Below are 20,654 nucleotides of genomic sequence, written 5' to 3'. Positions count from 1 at the left end.
AATAGAAGAAAAACTTTTTCAGGCTAAGAATGTGAGAGTACTGGTGTTAATAGGAGAGCAGTGCCCCACAGTGAGTCCATTCAGTTAGTTGCCCCATGGAGCTCTCAGCATCTCCATTTAGTGGGCAAAATTAGGGCGCATAGTACTGGGGGCAAAGTACTAACTTGGATTGAAAGTTGGTTGGCTGACAGGAAACAAAGAGGGCGGCATGGTGGCACAGTGGTTAGCACTGCTGCCTCGCAGCGCCTGAGACCCAGGTTCAATTCCCGCCTCAGGCGACTGTCTGTGTGGAGTTTGCACATTCTCCCCATGTCTGCGTGGGTTTCCTCTGGGTGCTCCGGTTTCCTCCCACCGTCCAAAGATGTGCAGATCAGGTGAATTGGCCATGCTAAATTGCCAGTAGTGTGAGGTAAGGGGTAAATATAGGGGTATGGGTGGGTTGCGGGTTGGTGTGGACTTGTTAGGCCGAAGGGCCTGTTTCCACACTGTAATGTAATCTAATCGTGGGCGGCACGGTGGCACAGTGGTTAGCACTGCTGCCTCACAGCGCCAGAGACCCGGGTTCAATTCCCGCCTCAGGCGACTCTCTGTGTGGAGTTTGCACATTCTCCCTGTGTCTGCGTGGGTTTCCTCCGGGTGCTCCGGTTTCCTCCCACACTCCAAAGATGTGCAGGTCAGGTGAATTGGCCATGCTAAATTGCCCGTAGTGTTAGGTAAGGGGTAGATGTAGGGGTATGGGTGGATTGCGCTTCGGCGGGGCGGTGTGGACTTGTTGGGCCGAAGGGCCTGTTTCCACACTGTAAGTAATCTAATCTAATCATGATAAACGGCTCCATTTCGGAATGGCAGGCAGTGACCAGTGGGGTACCGCAGGGATCAGTGCTGGGACCGCAGCTTTTTACAATATATATTAATGACATACAAGATGGTATTAGTAATAACATTAGCAAATTTGCTGATGATACTAAGTTGGGTGGCAGGGTGAAATGTGAGGAGGATGTTAGGAGATTACAGGGTGACCTGGACAGCTTAGGTGAGTGGTCAGATGCATGGCAGATGCAGTTTAATGTGGATAAATGTATGGTTATCCACTTTGGTGGCAAGAACAGGAAGGCAGATTACTACCTAAATGGAATCAATTTAGGTAAAGGAGCAGTACAAAGAGATCTGGGTGTTCTTGTACACTAGTCAATGAAGGTAAGCATGCAGGTACAGCAGGTAGTGAAGAAGGCTAATAGCATGCTGGCCTTCATAACAAGAGGGATTGAGTATAGAAGCAAAGAGGTTCTTCTGCAGCTGTACAGGGCCCTGGTGAGACCACACCTGGAGTATTGTGTGCAGTTCTGGTCTCCAAATTTGAGGAAAGACATTCTGGCTATTGAGGGAGTGCAGTGTAGGTTCACGAGATCAATTCCTGGAATGGCGGGACTACCTTACGCTGAAAGACTGGAACGACTAGGCTTGTATACCCTTGAGTTTAGAAGACTGAGAGGGGATCTGATTGAGACATATAAGATTATTAAAGGATTGGACACTCTGGAGGCAGGAAACATGTTTCCGCTGATGGGTGAGTGCCAAACCAGAGGACACAGCTTAAAAATACGGGGTAGACCATTTAGGACAGAGATGAGGAGAAACTTCTTCACCCAGAGAGTGGTGGCTGTGTGGAATGCTCTGCCCCAGAGGGCAGTGGAGGCCCAGTCTCTGGATTCATTTAAGAAAGAGTTGGATAGAGCTCTCAAGGATAGTGGAATCAAGGGTTATGGAGATAAGGCAGGAACAGGATACTGATTAAGGATGATCAGCCATGATTATATTGAATGGCGGTGCAGGCCCAAAGGGCAGAATGGCATACTCCTGCACCTATTGTCTATTGTCTATTGTCCAAGGCAACCCAACTTTTCGGCCATAGATGTCAAGATTGGGTTTAAAAATGGCACCTGCGGCATGGATGCCACAAAATCCTGGTGGCAATGAATACCTTTGCCACTCCTTCTGTATGTTTGCTTGAGCCATTTGCATAATTTGTGAACTGAAGACCTCATGATAATGTGAAAATAGTTAATATGGGCTATGATCCACCATGAATCTCACCAGAAGGAAACACTCAGCCAAAAACAACTCTTCATAATTTTAAAGACCTCCCTCTGAACAGCCATTATTCAGCATGACATTTAGAGTGTCAATGTTTTAAATTTACTGATTGTTAGGCTTTGATCTCCTCTTGAAAATGTGTCATAATTCAGATAAAATTCAAGGGCAGAATGTATAGTTACCGCTGTGATATCTGTGTGCCAATGCCAAATCACATCATACAGGTCATATTCTGATAATTAACCATGCTTTGTAAAAGATCACAGATATCTCTCTCCATTAGAGAAAGACAACTTATTATATAACCAAAGGGACACCATTATGCATTAAGCAGGCGAAAGTAAGGAGATAGACCACTATGAACTACCACTCTTGGTAGAGGCATTTAACTTGTGCTGTTAGTGTTGTTCTGCATTACATTTTAGCTAACTGACCCCCGACACTTGGTGTCCCTTGACATGCCTCCGAGATATCTCTGGCATTCTAGTTCATTGTGCATGTGCTCTTTAAGTATTTGGATCCAACTGAAGATGATTTTAAAATAACATACATTTTTAAACCGTTCTACTTTATTATTAAAGTTTTGCTTGTTATTTTTATGCAATACTTGAAAGGCTTAACACCATTCAAATCCATGCACTCTGCCTAATTGACAGCACACGCTTAGTCATAGTCATAGAGGTGTACAGCACAGAAACAGACCTTTTGGTCCAACTCATCCATGCTGTCCAGATATCCTAACCTGATCTAGTCCTATTTGCCAGCACTTGGCCCATATCCCTCCAAACCCTTCCTATTCATATACACATCCAGACGCCTTTTAAATGTTGTAATTGTACCAGCCTCCACCACTTCCTCTGGCAGCTCATTCCATACACGCACCACCCTCTGCGTGAAAAGGTTGCCCCTTAGGTCCCTTTTACATCTTTCCCCCTCACCCTGAACTTATGCCCTCTAGTTCTGGACTCCTCCACACCAAGAAAAATACCTTGTCTATTTATCCTATCCATGCCCCTCTTGATTTTATAAATCTCTATAAGGTCACCCCTCAACCTCCGACGCTCCAGGGAAAACAGCCCCAGCATATTCAGCCTCTCCCTATAGCTTAAATCCTCCAACTCTGGCAACATCTTTGTAAATCTTTTCTGAACTCTTTCAAGTTTCACAACATGCTTCCTATAGGAAGGAGACCAGAAATGACTGCAATATTCCAAAAGTGGCCTAACCAATGCCTGTACAGCTGCAACATGACCTCCCAACTCCTATATTCAATGCACTGACCAATAATGGAAAGCAATACCAAACACCTTCTTCACTATCCTATCAACCTGCAACTCCACTTCCAAAGTCTCTTTGTTCAGCAATACTCCCCAGGACCTTCCCATTAAGTGTATAAGTCCTGCACTGATTTGCTTTTCCAAAATGCTTTTCTAAATTAAACTCCACCTGCTACTCCTCATCCCATTGGCCCATCTGATCAAGATCCTATTTCCTATAGTGTGTGCCATCTACAAGATGCCCTGTAGAAATCCTCATAACCACCTTCATAAGCATCTTCCCAGTCTGCGACAGTACCACTAGTAAAACAAAGGCAGTATTTGTATGGGAATGCCATTACTTGCTAAGTTGCCTCAAGTCACATACCATTTGACTTGGAACTGTATTGCTGTTTCTTCTGTTTCTCAGCCTCCCTTGCTCAGTGGCTCATGAAGACAGCTTCTCAATGGCAATTCAAGATAAGCATTAGGTTTGGACCTTACAGGTAATGTTCACATGCTTTGACTAAATAAACAAAAACAGTTTATTGATCCTTGTTTATGCTTTGAGTTATGGTTTGAACACTTACCACTTAAATTGTTGACTCAATTTACTCAAGTAATAGTTACATTTTTTGACATTAAGTAAGAGAAATCATTGGCTGAAGCGACCGTTTAATATAGTCATAGATTGGGGAATGGAGTTTGAACCTTTCAGTATTGACAATTAGAATGATATTAGCGTGGTAATTAAATAGAAAGGTGAAAATAGTGCATTATCAGGTCAAACACAATTGATGTATAAATAGACAGAATGCCAATAGATCATACTGGAGACTGAACGAAACAATTCCTTTTTAAATTATCCTGTAATTTAAAGACAGACAAATAGTGATCCTTTAAGTAAATAGAACTGAAGGCTCCTTAGACATACTGCAGTAATTTTTAAATTAGACTCCACTTGGAGTACTGTGTGCAGATCTGGGTACCAGACTTCAGGAAGGATATATTCGGGGGACTGCAACACAGGTTCAAAAGAATGATATCTGGGGTTATTTTATGAGGACAACTTGATCAGCATAACACAGAATAGCTGCAGTAGTATTAATTTCTCACTTGCAACTTGATCTAACATGAGACTGATTCCTAGTCTCGATGCTAACACAATAAATTAAGTAGGCATGAAAATTAACACATAACTACTCCAGTCATAGGAGATAAAACAATATCAAAGAGCTTTATATATATCATTAATTAAAATTATACCTTGGTGTATTGCTGCTCTTATAAAGTAAACCCTGATGTTTGATTTGCTAAGCTTTAACTCCATCATAGGTACATGTTAAATAACTGAATGCTTTGAATCCTAAACAAGGAACTGACCAGTATTAATAAATTCAGCCTCGTGGCTCAATTAGTTTAATTTACACAAATTATTTTGCCATTCCTATGGGCTTTTAAGACATGGTCACCAAGTTTTCATCTTTGGGGATTGATTAAATGTAATTATTTCATTGTTGCTATTTCAGGAGGAGGGTATCTCATGGTATCTCATGGAAGGTATTCTATCACAGTCATGATATATGCCTTGTTGACGGTGGACAGGCTTTGGGGAGGTTAAGAGGTGAGTTGCTCACTGCAGGATTCCTAACCTTTGACTGGCCCTTAAAGCCATAGTGTTTATATATCTGTTCCAGTTCACTTTCTGGTCAATGGTCACACACAGGATGTCGATAGTCTTATGATCACAGCTGATGGTATTACTGGACAGGTCAGATTCCAGGATGAAGATCATGGTTTGAAGATCATGTATTGTTCAGGTTTTAACAAGATGGTTTCTCACTGAAACATAAGTATGCAATGTTGCAGACTTATTATTAACAATAAAGGTAAAGTATAGAGTCATAAAAATAAATAGCATGGAAATATTAAGCAAAATAAACGAAAATAACTTGGAACAGACCAAATTAGTTTCAAATTATATGCATTTAAAGGTTTCGAAATCCACAGAAACATAATCACAAACACCCTTTACATGTCTCAAAAATACCCTTGACACAACCCTGATGTCTTGGAGTTGAGATGACTGCTCCCCAACTTCCTATGTGATGGTATGACCCCAACTAATGGAGAGATTTTCCCCCAGTTCTCATTGACACCAGTTTTACAAGGGCTTCTTGATAGAGTCATAGAGTCATAGAGATGTACAGCATGGAAACAGACCCTTCGGTTCAAACCCTTCCTATTTATATACCAATCCAAATGCCTTTTAAATGTTGCAATTGTACCAGTCTCCACCATTTCCTCTGGCAGCTCATTCCATACACGCACTACCCTCTGTGTGAAAATGTTGCCCCTTAGGTCTCTTTTATATCTTTCTCCCCTCACCCTAAACCTGTACCCTCTAGTTCTGGACTCCCCAACCCCAGGGAAAAGACTTTGCCTATTTATCCTATCCATCCCCCTCATAATTTTGTAAACCTCTATAAGGTCACCCCTCAGCCTCTGATGCTCCAGGGAAAACAGCCCCAGCCTGTTCAGCCTCTTCCTCGAGCTCAAATCCTCCAACCCTGGCACCATCCCTGCAAATATTTTGTGAACCCTTTCAAGTTTCACAACATCTTTCCGATAGGAAGGAGATCAGAATTGCACGCAATATTCCAACAGTGGCCTACCTTGGTGGGCAGCACGGTGGCACAGTGGTTAGCACTGCTGCCTCACAGTGCCAGAGACCCGGGTTCAATTCCTGCCTCAGGCGACTGACTGTGTGGAATTTGCACGTTCTCCCCGTGTCTGCATGGGTTTCCTCTGGGTGCTCCGGTTTCCTCCCACAGTCCAAAGATGTGCCGGTCAGGTGAATTAGCCATGCTAAATTGTCTGTAGTGTTAGGTAAGGGGTAAATGTAAGGGTATGGGTGGGTTGTGCTTCGGCGGGTTGGTGTGGACTTGTTGGGCTGAAGGGCCTGTTTCCACACTGTAAGTAATCTAATCTAATCAATGTCCTGTACAGCCACAACATGACCTCCCAACTCCTGTACTCAATTCTCTGACCAATAAAGGAAAGCATACCAAACGCCTTCTTCACTATCCTATCTATCTGAATTAAACTCCATCTGCCACTTCTCAGCCCATTGACCCATCTGGTCCAGATCCTGTTGTAATCTGAGGTAACCCTCTTCGCTATCCACTACGCCTCCAATTTTGGTGTCATCTGCAAACTTAATTTCTGTACTTCTTATGCTCGCATCCAAATCATTTATGTAAATGACAAAAAGTAGAGGACGCAGCACCGATCCTTGTGGCACTCCACTGGTCACATGCCTCCAGACTGAAAAACAACCCTCCAACACCACCCTCTGTCTTCTATTTTTGAGCCAGTTCTGTATCCATATGACCAGTTCTCCCTGTATTCCATGAGATCTAGCCTTGCTAACCAATCTCCCATAAGGAACTTTGTCGAACACCTTACTGAAGTCCATATAGATCACATCTACCACTCTGCCCTCATCAATCCTCTTTAGTCAAATGCAGCTTTAATCTCAAGGGCTGTCATTCTCACTTTACATTTGGATTTCAGCTCTTTTGGCCAAAGGAACAGGAGTAGGCCACTTTGCCCCTCAAGCCTATTCTATCATTCAGTAAATCATTCGCTGATCTGTGTTCTCACTCTGTATATCTGCCTTTTGGCCCATATCGAAGAGTGTGGTGCTGGAAAAGCACAGCCGGTCAGGCAGCATCCAAGTAGCAGGAGAGTTGACCTGTCCGGCATAAGCCCTTCATCAGGAATGAAACCCATATCCATTAATACCTTTTGCTTAACAAGAATTTATCTGTCTCAGATTTAAAATTAACAACTGATTTTGTATTCACTGCTATTTGTGGAAGAAAGTTCCAAACATCTACTGCCATTTGTGAGTTGAAATGTTTCCTAACATGGACTTGTTGGGCCAAATAGCCTGTTTCCACACTGTAGGGATTTTTTGACTCTATCTCTTCTGAGTGGTCTGCTCCTAGTTCTCAGTCGATGCCCCTGAGTTCTGGAACCTCTAAACAGTGGAAATTTTTATCTTTATCTACCCTTTCTTTTTCTTAATATCTTGAAGACTTTCTTGAAGATCAGATCACACCTTAAATTTCTTTGTTCTTGAGAAAACAGGCCTAATTTGTAAGTTGTCCTCATAACATAACCCCAGGTATCATTCTTTTGAACCTGTGTTGCAGTCCCCCGAATATATCCTTCCTGAAGTCTGGTACCCAGATCTGCACACAATACTCCAAGTGGGGTCTAACCAGTTGTATAACTGTAGCATGACTTCTGCATCCTTGTACTCTGGTCCTCTAGATATAAAGGCCAGCATTCCATTAACTTTCTTGTTTATTTTATGCACCAGTTTGTGACATTTTAAAGATCTATGCACCTGGACCCCAGGTATCTTTGGACATCCATTTTTTTTAACTTCATACCATTTAGAACATGCGCTAATCTATCCTTTTTCAGGCCACAATGGATAGCCTCTAGGAGATCCAAGATGGTGACAATCCAGTAGGTCTGCCTTGCTGGGCTCTGCCCAAAAACCCAGACAAACTGGTGCATTCATCCTCCATTTTTACCCATTGTGGTGCAGATCGCTGGTTTTAGGCCCCTAGAACTGCTGTTTATTAGTTTCAGTGCTTTTTTTCACAGAAACAAAAATGACTAAGGGAAAAGGACGGCGAGGATTGCAACCAGCAGGGCACTCCCCTGCAATACCGGACAAGCCCGTGGCGACGGCCTCCGCGAACTTTCCTGGGGACTTACCTGTCAGCAGAGTCTGGTCTCAGAGTTCATCAAACTCTGAAAGAAGTTCAATTCAGCGATGGAGGAGACCTGGATCAGGCTGGAACCGATCTCGGCCATGCTGCAGAAGCATTACCAGGAGATCCAGTGTCTCGGGCAGCGCATCGTGGAGGTGGAGCAGCAGACCGCGGCTTCCAAAACCGCGATGGGAACTTTGGAGAGCCGGTTCCAGGCCCTGGAATAGCAGGCACAGGCCTTAGTAGAGCAGGTCGACGATCTTGAAAATTGAGGCAGTCGGAAGAACATCCGCCTGATCGGGCTGCCGGAGCGGGAAGAGGGAAGCCAGGTAGTGAGCTTGTTGGAGCAATGGCTCCCACAGTTTTAGAAGGGGGAGGTTGGGACGGGCTGGATGCAGGTCAAGCGGGCCCACCGGGTCAAAGTGTGCAGGCCCAGGTTGGACCAGCACCCCTGCCCGGTCCTAGTGAGACTCCAGCTCTACAGAGACAAACAAATAGTAGTGGAAGCTTCTAGAGCAGTGGTGAAGAATCCACAGGCTCTGATATATAAACGATCAAGAATTATGTTCTTTCAAGACTTTTCTGTGGCTGTGATTCATAAGGGGAAGGCCTTTGATGAGATAAAAAGGTGGCTGAGGGACTTGAATATTCTGTACTCTGTAAGATATCCGGCAATATTACATTTCAGCTGCGGAGGGTCTGTGTTTAATTTTGACGCATCAGAAAAGGCAAAGGACTTCCTGGACACATTAAGGTAGACTGCCTGGCTCAAATAATATGGACAATAGTGTTCACTTTGTTTTTCTGTAGTTTGCCTGGTTTTGTCTTTTTAATATGTGCGGTGTTTCTCTTTATTTCTCTTTCTTTCTCTCTCCTCTCCCTTCTTTCTCCTCTCCCATTATCCTTTGTTTTTCTATCATTCCCTTTTCATTTCTCTTTCTTAGTACGGGGTGGGGGTTTGGGGGGGGCAGGGTTTTTTTTTAAAATCAGGACTGCTTGGGGTCAAGATATGGATGGGATGTGTTGAATGCTGACTTCTACTTTTCTTGTTGGAAGACGTATGTAACTTTTTTGTACTTTGTTTTGTCTGGGTATGGGGCATGGCTTCAGCTAGAAGGAGCCATGAAGGTGTTAGTGGGTAGTTTGAGCACCCGTGTGGGCAAGAGGGGAAGTCTCCTCTTATTTGTGTTACATGTTGGTTCATTGTAGAAGTTGTTTTAAGAAATTTTGATATGATAGTTTTTGTAGTTGTATTTTTAAGTTTATACGAACTATTTACAGCTTTCACTTGGTGTGCTATAAATGGGGTTCTTCTTCCCGGGGTGGGGGGTGAGGGGGGGGATCACAGGCTGTTTCGGATGACTATGGCTAACCGTTTGTTTAAATGGGACACCTGGAACATTAAGGGGAGTCATTCACAGACTAAGAGAAAAAAGATACTTTCAAGCCTGAGAAAGGAAAGGTCAATGTAGCATTGCTGCAAGAAACACATCTAACTGATAAGGAGCACTTAAAGTTACAGCCGGGAGTATTTGGCTGGGTGCTTTTCTCATCCTTTAATTCAAAAAGTAGAGGACTAGCTATACTCATTCAGAGGAACCTTCCATTTCAGCTGTAAGACCAAATTAAGGACGAATGAAGACGGTTTCTGATCCTTAAAGCTTTAATACATGGAGAGGAATATGGGATCTTGAATGTATATTGCCCTCCTGGCACACCCCCTCAAATTTTTAATGATGCTGTCTCCAGGCTGATGGCCCTCGGGGCACAGCATACAATTATAGGGGGAGACTTTAACCAACTTATGGACCCCAAGGTGGATAGGATGCCCGGCGGTCTCGCAAGTATTTCCCTGCAATCCCAGCAGCTGGTGGACCTGAACAGGGAGCTGGGCTTGGTGGATGTGTGGAGATGTCTTCACCCTTACGGTAGGGACTTCACCTTTTCTTCTAACCCACATAAGTGCTAAACTAGGATTGACATGTTTTTTGCCCCATCAGCCTCTTTGAATTCGGTGCTATCCTGCAGAATTGGGAACATAGCCATTTCTGATCATGCGGCAGTGTACATGGAGATTAAGGATGGTGGTGATGGAACAGCCTCGCAGCACTGGCGCATGGATTCTTTCCTCCTGAACGAGAGCAAGTTCATTGAGTATTTTTCACGGGAATTAAACTTTTTTTGGGATATGAATTTGGGTACACCCAATAATTAGTCGGTGCTCTGGGAGACTGCCAAGTCTTAGGCAAGGGATTTGATTATTTCTTACTCGGCGACCCGGAAGTGGCAGAAGGGAGAACAGCAGTGTATGCTCGAGGCTCGGTTGAAGGCAGCCGAGACAGCATATTTGGACAGACCGTCTGCATCCAAGTTGCAGCGGATTAAAGCATTCCAGGCTGTTCTGAACACGACGCTCAACCATCAGCAAAAAGGGAAACAGAGGTCATTCGAGTATGGTGATAAACCGGGTAGGGTATCTGTCGTACTTGGCCAGAAAGAAGAGTGCCCCCCCCCCCCTCAATCTATCACATCCATTAGCGACTGTACTGATATTATCACCTGCGATCCCAAAAAGATTAATGCAGCATTCAGGAAGTTCTACTCTGGGTTGTACCGGTCAGAGGGCTGTGAGGACAAATTGGTGAAGAAGGAGTCCTTTAGAGTCATAGTGTCATAGAAACATATAGCACAGAAACAGACCCTTCAGTCAACTTGTCCATGCCAACCAGATATCCCAAAGCAATCTAGTCCCACCTGCCAGCACCAGTCCAAAACTCTCCAAACCCTTCCCATTCATATACCCATCCAGATGCCTTTTAAATGTTGCAATTGTACCAGTCTCCACCACTTCCTCTGGCAGCCCATTCCACACATGCACCAGCCTCTGCGTGAAAAAGTTGCCCCTTAGGTCTCTTTTATATCTTTCCCTTCTCACCCTAAACCTATGCCCTCTCGTTCTGGATTCCCCCACCCCAGGGAAAAGACCTTGTCTATTTATCCTATCCATGACCCTCATGATTTTGTAAACCTCTATGAGGTCACCCCTCAGCCTCCAATGCTTCAGGGAAAACAGCCCCAGCCTATTGAGCCTCTCCCTGTAGCTCAAATCCTCCAACTTTGGCAACATCCTTGTAAATCTTTTCTGAACCCTTTCAAGTTTTACACCATCCTTCTGATAGGAAGGATACCAGAATTGCACACAATATTTGGACCTCCTAGATGTAACTTCAGAGCAGGTGTTTCTTCTGAATGCCCCTCTGACAATCCAAGCGATACAGGAGGTGGTGAGGCAGCTCCACAGTGGTAAAGCACCCGGCCCAGATGGATTTCGGAGTGAGTTTTATAAGGAGTTCATAGACATGTTGGCCGGGCTAATGTTGGATATGTATAATTATTCGTCCAGTCAGGACTGCCTCCCATCCTCTCTGAGAGAAGCAAATATATCTCTTATTCTCAAGAGAGGGAAAGCCCCAGAGGATTGCACTTTGTATAGACCCATATCGTTATTAAACATGGACTTTACAATTTTGTCAAAAATACTGGCATTGAGGCTGGGGAAGGTGTTGCACTTCATTGTAAAAGAGGTTTTATTAGGGGTCGCAGGTCCTCTAATAATATTAGGAGAGAGCTAAATATGGTTCAGGTATGCCAGCAAGGGTTGATTCCAGACTTGGTAGTCTCCCTGGATGCAGAGAAGGTGTATGACTGGGTGGAGTGGCTGTACCTCTTTTATGTCCTCAAACGGTTTGGTCTTGGAGAGGTCTTCGCCAGTTGGGTGGCAGTGTTATATAGCGACTCTAAAGCTAATGGTATAAAGTCTGACCATTTTAGTATTGGTAGTGGCAACCGATAGGGATGTCCCCTCTCATGGTTACTATTTACATTGGTGACGGAACCGTTCGCAGAGGCCATCCGGAAGGACCCCAATATAACTGCCCTAGAGGTGGGATCAGAAAGGAATAAGATCACCCATTATGCAGGTGACGTTCTTCTCTTTCTAGCTAACCTGACGATATCTGTGACCTGTTTAATACAAGTGGTTAATTTATTTGGCTCTTTCTCGGGATGTAAAATCAATTTTAAGAAATCGGAGGCCATACCTGTTGGGTGTCTTATCAGAGTACCCGAGCTTGGGGCTGGAGTACGATTCACTTTCAGGTGGTCACAGGGAGATTTCCTGTATTGAGGCATTTTTTTCACTCTGGCCTTCGATCAATTGGGCAGCACGGTGGCACAGTGGTTAGCACTGCTGCCTCACAGCACCAGAGATCTGGGTTCAATTCCTGCCTCAGGCAACTGTCTGTGGAGTTTGCACATTCTCCCCGTGTCTGTGTGGGTTTCCTCCGGGTGCTCTGGTTTCCTCCCACAGTCAAAAAAATGTGCAGGTTAGGTGAATTGGCCATGTTAAATTGCCTGTAATGTTAGCTGTTGGGGAATGGGTCTGTGTGGGTTGCTATTTGGAGGGTCAGTGTGGACTGAAGGGCCTGTTTCCAAACTGTAAGTAATCTAATCAATTATATAAAGCTCACTTTGTGCAGTTGCTAGAGAAGATAAGACAGGACCTTTGGTGCTGGGAGGGTCTTCCGATATCCTGGTTGGGTAGAATAGCTCTGGTTAAAATGAATGTTCTTCCTCATTTATTATGCCCCATCTGAATGCTCCCGTTGATGCTGCCCGAGCAAGTGCTATGGAGGCTAACAGTTGGCTCGGATCTTTTATCTGGCATCACAGGCGGCCTCTTATTAAGCTTGCCAAAAATGCAGCTTCCTTGGGGATAGGGTTGTGGACTTTTCAGAATTTAAGAAATATCAACTCAGTTCCCTACTATCCTATTGGGCTGATTAGGCTTGCCAGGACCTGTGGTCAATCTGGCTGGACGTCAAGGCCTCCCAGGCAAAATGTCCTCTCATTGACCCGTTGTTCATGGACAAGATGACGACTGTTATGAACCGTTGCAGAAACCAAATTGTCCTTAACACGGTTAAAGCATGGAGAATGATGCAACAAAGGGAGGGCAATTTACAAACAACTTCCCCTTTCACTCCCATAGTAGGATTGGTCGGATTCCAGCCAGGATCGATGGATTCCAACTTTAGGCTCTGGGTGTCCTGAGGAGTTTCCTGTTTGGGAGACTTATTTGACATGGAGGTCACGATGTCTTTTGAGCAGCTGAGCCAGAAATATGAACTATCTAGGAGGGATCTCTTTCGTTACTTTCAGATTAGGGACTTTATACAGAAAAAGACTACATTAATAGTTAGCCCCTATAAGTTGGATATGAAGAGGAGAGTGTTTCGGTCCATGGGCACTTTCTCAGTCAGCACCCTCTATCATTTATTAGGAGTTAGTGTCTTGAAGGACATTGAGTGGCTGTGTGGAATTTGGGCTCAGGAATTGGGGGTGGAGATCTCACCAGAGGAGTGGGAGGATATTTGGGAGAATGCAAGGAAGATTTTGATTTGCAATAGGACACAGGCTATGCAATTGAAGGTACTCCACAGGGTTTATATGGCACAGGAGAGGCTTGTGAAATTTAAGAAAGGAGCGTCCCCAGTGATCCCCAAATGTAAAATAGATGTTGATACTCTTACTCATTGCTTGTGGTCATATCACAAGCTTTGTAGGCATTGGAGTGCTATAGCGAGTGCTTTAGAAGGTGTCTTGGGAACCAAAGTCAAAGTAGATCCAGTGTCCCTCTTCTTGGGTTCACTGATCTCCCCTCTTTGGATGTGCATGGGAAGAAACTGTTAAATATTCTTCCATTTTGTGTGAGGAAGAACATTCTGATGAGCTGGGTGTCGGAAAATCCCCCAGGACTCTCTTGGTGGCGTAGGTTAGTAATGGAGCACATCCCCCTGGACTTCCTTACAAGCATGGTGAATAAGAAAACAGAACTTTTTAAATAGAAAGTGGCAGCCCTTTTTGAACCACATAGGCACAGACATGTCGGCTATATTGGTCAGGGCCTTTGTATAGCTGTGAGGGCTGTGTCTAGCGGCCCGGGTGCCTCTGGGGGAAGAATTCTGAACAAATACGGTTATGCCTACTGAAACAACTGGTGATGGGACCTTTGGTGGGATTGCGCTGAGTGTTGTAACTTAACGTAACTTAATCTAATTTGTTTTAGTTCAGCTCGGTTTAATTTAGTTTCTTTTTGTTTTGATTTAGTTATTTATTGAATTGTAGTTTGTGCAGAGCTTTTTATCCTCCTGAATTGTTTGTGGAGTAGAGTAGTAATTTGTTTACTGTTATTGTTGTTACAATGCAAGGTTGTTCTATTATATTGTAGTAATTTTATATTTTTGTAAAAAAATTTAAAATCTTCTTCTCAATAAAAATATTTATTAAAAATGGATAGCCTCACACTTACTTAGAATGAACTCCATTCTGCCACAATTTTATCCATTAGTCTGTCAATATCCTTTTGTAATTTTATGCTGTCACCTACACTGTCTCTCATCCCTCCTAACTTTGTGTCATCAGCAAATTTGGATATATGATTCTTTTGTTTATGTCATTATCAAAGTTGTTAATAATGTGAATAATTAAGAGCCTGACACATATCCTTATGGGGCATCACTGGTCACATTCTGCCAATTTGAGATTTTTAAAATCATTCTCAGGATGAGGGCAATCCCGAATTGCCAGAGGGTAGTTAAGAGTCAACCACATTGCTGTGAGTCTGGAGTCACACCTAGGCCAGACCAGGTAAGGATGGCAGATTCCTTCCCTAAAGGGCACTAGTAAACCAGATGGGTTTTTTTTCCCCAATAATCAACAATGGATTCACAGTCATCATTAAACTCTTATTTCCAGATTTTACTGAGTTCAAATTACACCATCTGCCATTGTGGGATTTAAACTCGGGTTCCCAGAACATTGCCTCACCACCCATCTACTTCCCATTCAATAACAAAACCTACAGACAACACAACAGAACATCTATGGGATAACCAATACCAGGGCTCATAGCAGAAGCAGTAATGCAGAGACTTGAACAAGCTGCCCTCCCATCTGTCCAACCCAAATTTTTGGTCCGCTATGTAGATGACACCTTTGTCATCACAAAACGGAACAAATTATAGGAAACATAGAACACCATCAACAATACCCTGACAGGCATAAAATTCACAAAAGAGGTGGAGAATGACCAACAGACTCCCATTCCTGGACGTGACAGTTGAACGTACAGTGAATGGAGAGCTTTAAACCAGCGTCTACAGAAAAACAACAAACACAGACCAAGTACTCAACTTCAGAAGCAATCATCCCAACACCCACAAACGGAGCTGCATCAAGACATTATTTCAATGAGCTACATCACACTGCAGCACCCAAGAACTACAAAAGGCAGAAGAAAGATATCTATACAACATTTTCAAGATAAATGGGTGCCCAACAAATACAATCCGCCAATTCCTCAGAAACAAACCCAAAGAAGCAGACACAAAGCACCCAAAAACTATAGCCACATTACCTTACTTCAGACATGTCAGAAATTACTTCTGACCTACTCAGAACCCTTGGCATCATGATAGCCTACAAACCTATAAACAGTGACTAATGAACATAAAGGATCCATTAGATAAGACCATCAGAACTAACCCCATTTGAAAGATACCATGCAAGACCTGTAAAAAACACTACATCGGACAAACTAGCAGGGAATTTGCCACCAGAATGCATGAACACCAACTGGCCACCAAAAGACATGACACACTATCACTAGTTTCTATACATACAGACAAAGAAGGACACCATTTCGATTGGGACAACGCATACATCCTAGGACAGGTGAAACAAAGACATGCAGGAGAATTCTTAGAGGTGTGGCACTTTAACTGAAACTCTATCAATAAACATATTGATTTAGAGCCCATCTCCCTTCCGATGAAGAAAGGAACCTGAAATAACATCACCCACCTTTAGAAACCAAGACCTATAAATAGAGAGGTGGGATATACCACGAGCATTTCACCAGAGACTCTCACAGGTGATGTTACCTAGCATGGTGATGAAATGTCTGACAACAAGCCTTCAAGATCAGCGAGCTAACTTACATGTTTATTATCTGGGTCGCTGGACTAACAGTTGAGCAATAATACCACAAAATCATTCCTTCCCCAAGTACATTCCACTGAGCATAATAATATCAGAGCTAACAAATCCTTTGAAATGAAGTGCCCAGGGAAAACTCAAGACATAGCTAAAGAACATTAGAACATCTCAAAGCCTGCAGAGAAATAGTATGAGAAGTGATAATAGAAATTTGTGATCAAATATGTAGTAAAGGACAGAGACCAAGAGACTTGAGGCATATGTTATTTTTTAAGAAATCTAAGAAGCCTAAAGGGCACCCATTTTAGAATGATAAGCTTAATGAGTCATCTCATTAAAATGATTCGAAAAGTCAAAATAATAGCATATTTGAAGTATAATTGATGAAGCACAGTCTGGATTTAGAAATGGAGAAGGAACAAGACAGGGAATATTTAACCTAAGCACAATCATTTGATCAGGTTATAAAGCAAACAAAAGCATTTACACCTGCTTCTTTGTGTATGGAAAAGTGTTTGGTCAAAGTTATTACCAAGAAAATGACAGTAAAATCACAAAATTTATCCACAATTTCAGGGTCAATCAAAGGGAAAGTATCCAAAGTCACAAAGGATAACAGGGCTGTTCCCTCACTGGTGAGAGATGCCTGGTGGTGGTTTAACCTGAGGGTCACCATGCCTCAGGCACGGGGAAATTTGAAGGACACTCCTTCATGGCAATCTCAGTCATTGAGGGGATTTAACCTACCTTGTTGCCATTAATCTGCGTCACAAATCAGCCAGCTGAGCTAACCTCACATTTATGCCTATTATTAGTTTATCTATAGGGTATTTGCTCATTCACACAACTTCTCTAGATCACACTGAAGCATCCCAGCATCCTGCTCACAACTCACCTTCCCATTCAGCTTCATATTGATTGCAAACTTGGAGATATCGCATTTACTTCCCTGATCTAAATCAGTTGTAGATTGTAAATAGCTGGCATGCAAGCAGTGATGTTCCCTGTGGTAGCGTGCAAGTCACCACCTTCAACTCAGAGGACAGGACATGTTTATTCCTTCACTTTGTTTCCTGTGAGCCAACCAGCTACCTATCCATATCAGCACACTGCCCTGAATTGCATGCACATTAAATTTACATGCTAATCTTATGTGTAACTTTATCAGAAGCCTTGTGAAAGTCCACTGGCTCTCCATTATCAACTCCACAAGTTACAGCCTCTCAAATTTCCAGTAAATTTGTTCAGCGTGATTTCCTTTTTGAGAATCCATGCTGACCATGTCCAATCCTGTCATTTTTTTTTGGGTGCTCTGTTATTAAACCCTTTAAGATTGATACTAGTATTTTCCTACTATTGATCTTGGGTTACTGATCTATCATCCCTTGTTTTTTCTCTAATTTTTTTTCAAATAGTGGGTTTGCATTAGGTATGCTGTAATCCATAGGAACTGTTTGAGAGTCATGGTGAGACTTACCTTCCTCATTGTCATCAGTATCTTTCCATAACAATATATAATCACCAGAAAGGGGATGACCAGACAGAAGACGAAGAGACACACAATGTAGGATACATTGGCTGCATCTTTTGAATGCCAGTTCACAGAACATGTGGTTCCTGGTCCCTCAGGACCATAGTGACTCCATCCAAATAGAGGGGGCAATGTCCATATCAGTGAGTAGATCCAAGAAAATGAAATCCATGCAAAGGCTTTGTTGTAATTTGCCTTGTCAGCTTCTGTGGCTCCAGTGATAGTAACATAACGATCATATGAAAGTATAGCCAATGATATCAATGATACAGTGCCTGTGAACAAGAACAAACACATTACTAAACTTTCAGAAGAAATGTATTAGCAATTCTTAAATTATATTAAAGGATACTAGGTCAACATGGCCGAGTTGGACCGAAGAGCTTGTTTCCATGCTGTACAGCTCTATGAGTCTATGACTGTGTCTTTCAATTTGTGTATTTTTTAGAAAAACTGGAAGATGTGGGAAATCTAATTGAAACTTAGCGAATACTGAGAGAGCAGGATAGCATGGACATGGAGAAGATGTTTCCACAAGTGGGGAGACTGGGACAATGGGCAGAGCCTCAGTGTGAAAAGATGACTCTTTTGAACTGAGATGAGCAGAAATTTCTTTAGTCGGAGGTAGTGAATCCTGGATTCAGGATATTATATCTGGGCTACAGAGGAACTTGGAGTGGGATGAGAATGACCTACTTGTCGTGGTCCACATAGGTACCAATGATATCAGTAGAAAGACAAAGAGGTTTAGCAGTTCAGTGCTAAAAGCAGAACTAAAAAGGTTCTCCAGATTACTATCTAATCCACAAACTAACTGGCAGACGCCAAACAAGATTAATGCGATAAATGTGTATCTCAAAAGTTGGTGTAGTAGAAACAGTTTTGAAATAGTGGGACATTGGCACCATACTGGAAAGAAGGGAGCTATTTTGATGGGACAGACTCCATCTGATTCATACTGGTACAAGAGTCCTGGCAAAATACATAACTAGGGCTGTGGATAGGACTTTTCATTAAATTGGGGTGGGGGTGGGTGGGCGGGTGAGGGGAGAGTAGTGTTTAATTACATGCAACATTATAAATTCAAGGGAAAAGCATAAAGTAGGATTGTTGGTTAGTGATGGGGCTTATTGTTACCAAAAAATGAAAAGGAAGGGACAGAATGTGTGAATGTCACATTGTACCAAGGAAGCACAAAAGCGTAGGGAAATTCAATGATAGAACAAACGTAAAGGCTTTGTATCTTAAAGCATGTTGCAAATAGAGGTAAATTGAGGTCATAAGAACTTCAACCTAGTTAAAGAGTGGGGAGGGCTCAGGAGAGGTTATTGAAGTTTCCAGAACATGTAACAGGACAGACTATGAAAAGGGTCAGTAATCCACCTGCAAACACAACAGGTTAGAGGACAACTATGAGCAGCAAGGGTGGTCAACACAAGACTGAAGGTGTTGTACTTGAATGCATACAGTATATGAAACAAGGTAAATGAGCTTATAGTGCAGATTGACATTGGTGCTGATGATGTTGTGGGCGCCATGGAGGTGTGACTGCAAAGGCATCAGCACTGGAAACGAAATATCCAAGGATATACATTCTATTGAAAGGACAGGCAGATGAGCAGTGGAGCAGGATTGCCTCTTGTTGGTAACAAATGAAACTAAATTAATAGCAAGAAGCAACAAAGAGAGTCAGAGGGTGTTGAATCTGTGTGTGTAGAATTCAGGAATCGCAAAGGAAAAGAAACCTGATGGCAACTGTGTGTATGCCTCCTAGTAATAGTTAGGATGTGGGGCAAAAAAAAATCAGGAAATAGAAATGGCATGCAAGGTGGGTGATATTACATAATTATGGTGGACTGGGATAATCAAGTTCATAGTTAGAGTCAGAGAGTCATAGAAATGTACAGCACGGAAACCCTTCGGTCTAACTCATCCATGCCGACAAGATATCCCAACCCAATCTAGTCCCACCTGCCAGCGCCTGACCCATATCCCTCCAAACACTTCCTATTCATATGCCCGTCCAGATGCCTTTTAAATGTTGCAATAGTACTAGCCTCCATCACTTCCTCTAGCAGCTCATTCCATTCACGTACCACCCTCTGCGTGAAAAAGTTGCCCCTTAGGTCTCGTTTATCTCTTTCCCCTCTCACCCTCTCATTCTGGACTCCCCACCCCAGAGAAAAGACTTTGTCTATTTATCCTATCCATGTCCCTCATGATTTTATAAACCACTATAAGGTCGCCCCTCAGCCTCCGACACTCCAGGGAAAACAGCCCCAGCCTATTCAACCTCTCACTGTAACTCATACTTTCCAAACCTGGCAACATCCTTGTAAATCTTTTCGGAACCCTTTGAAGTTTCATAACACCCTTCCATTAGGGTATTCTAGTATTCCAAAAGCCTAAGCAATGTCCTGTACAGCCGCAACATGATCTCCCTACTCCTGTACTTAATACTCTGACGAATAAAGGACAGCATACCAAACGCCTTCTTCACTATCCTATCTACCTGTGACTACACTTTCAAAGAACTATGAACCTGCACTCCAAGGTCTCTTTGTTCAGCAACGCTCCATAGACCTCACCATTAAGTGTATAAGTCCTGCTAAAATTGCTTTCCCAAAATGCAGCACCTTGCATTTTTCTATCTGATCTAGATCCCGTTATAATCTGAGGTAACCTTCTTCGCTGTCCACGGACACATCAAATTTTAGTGTCATCTGCAAACTTACTAACTATACCTCTTATGGTCACATCCAAATCATTTATATAAATGACGAAAAGTAGAGGACCCAGCACCGAACCTTGTGGCACTCCACTGGTCACAGGCCTCCAGTCTGAACAACAACCTTCTACCACCACCCTCTGTCTTCTACCTTTGAGCCAATTCTGTATCCAAATGGCTCGTTCTCCCTGTAT

The 20,654-nt window shown here is 43.0% G+C and overlaps 1 protein-coding gene across 1 annotated transcript in view; it reads right to left on the bottom strand.

Moving 5' to 3' along the window:
* Positions 1-20,654, bottom strand: part of LOC140479052 (pinopsin-like) — a 73,836-nt gene that overhangs the window by 36,693 nt on the left and 16,489 nt on the right. The window contains exon 2 of the mRNA XM_072572861.1: positions 17,679-18,007. Within this exon, the coding sequence (XP_072428962.1) occupies positions 17,679-18,007 (329 nt within the window). The remainder of the gene's footprint in view (positions 1-17,678; positions 18,008-20,654) is intronic.

Source organism: Chiloscyllium punctatum, chromosome 6, assembly GCF_047496795.1.
Source record: "Chiloscyllium punctatum isolate Juve2018m chromosome 6, sChiPun1.3, whole genome shotgun sequence".
Classification (NCBI taxonomy): domain Eukaryota; kingdom Metazoa; phylum Chordata; class Chondrichthyes; order Orectolobiformes; family Hemiscylliidae; genus Chiloscyllium; species Chiloscyllium punctatum.
The sequence above is the reverse complement of the archived record's forward strand: the minus strand, read 5'-3'. Positions and strand labels throughout refer to the sequence as shown.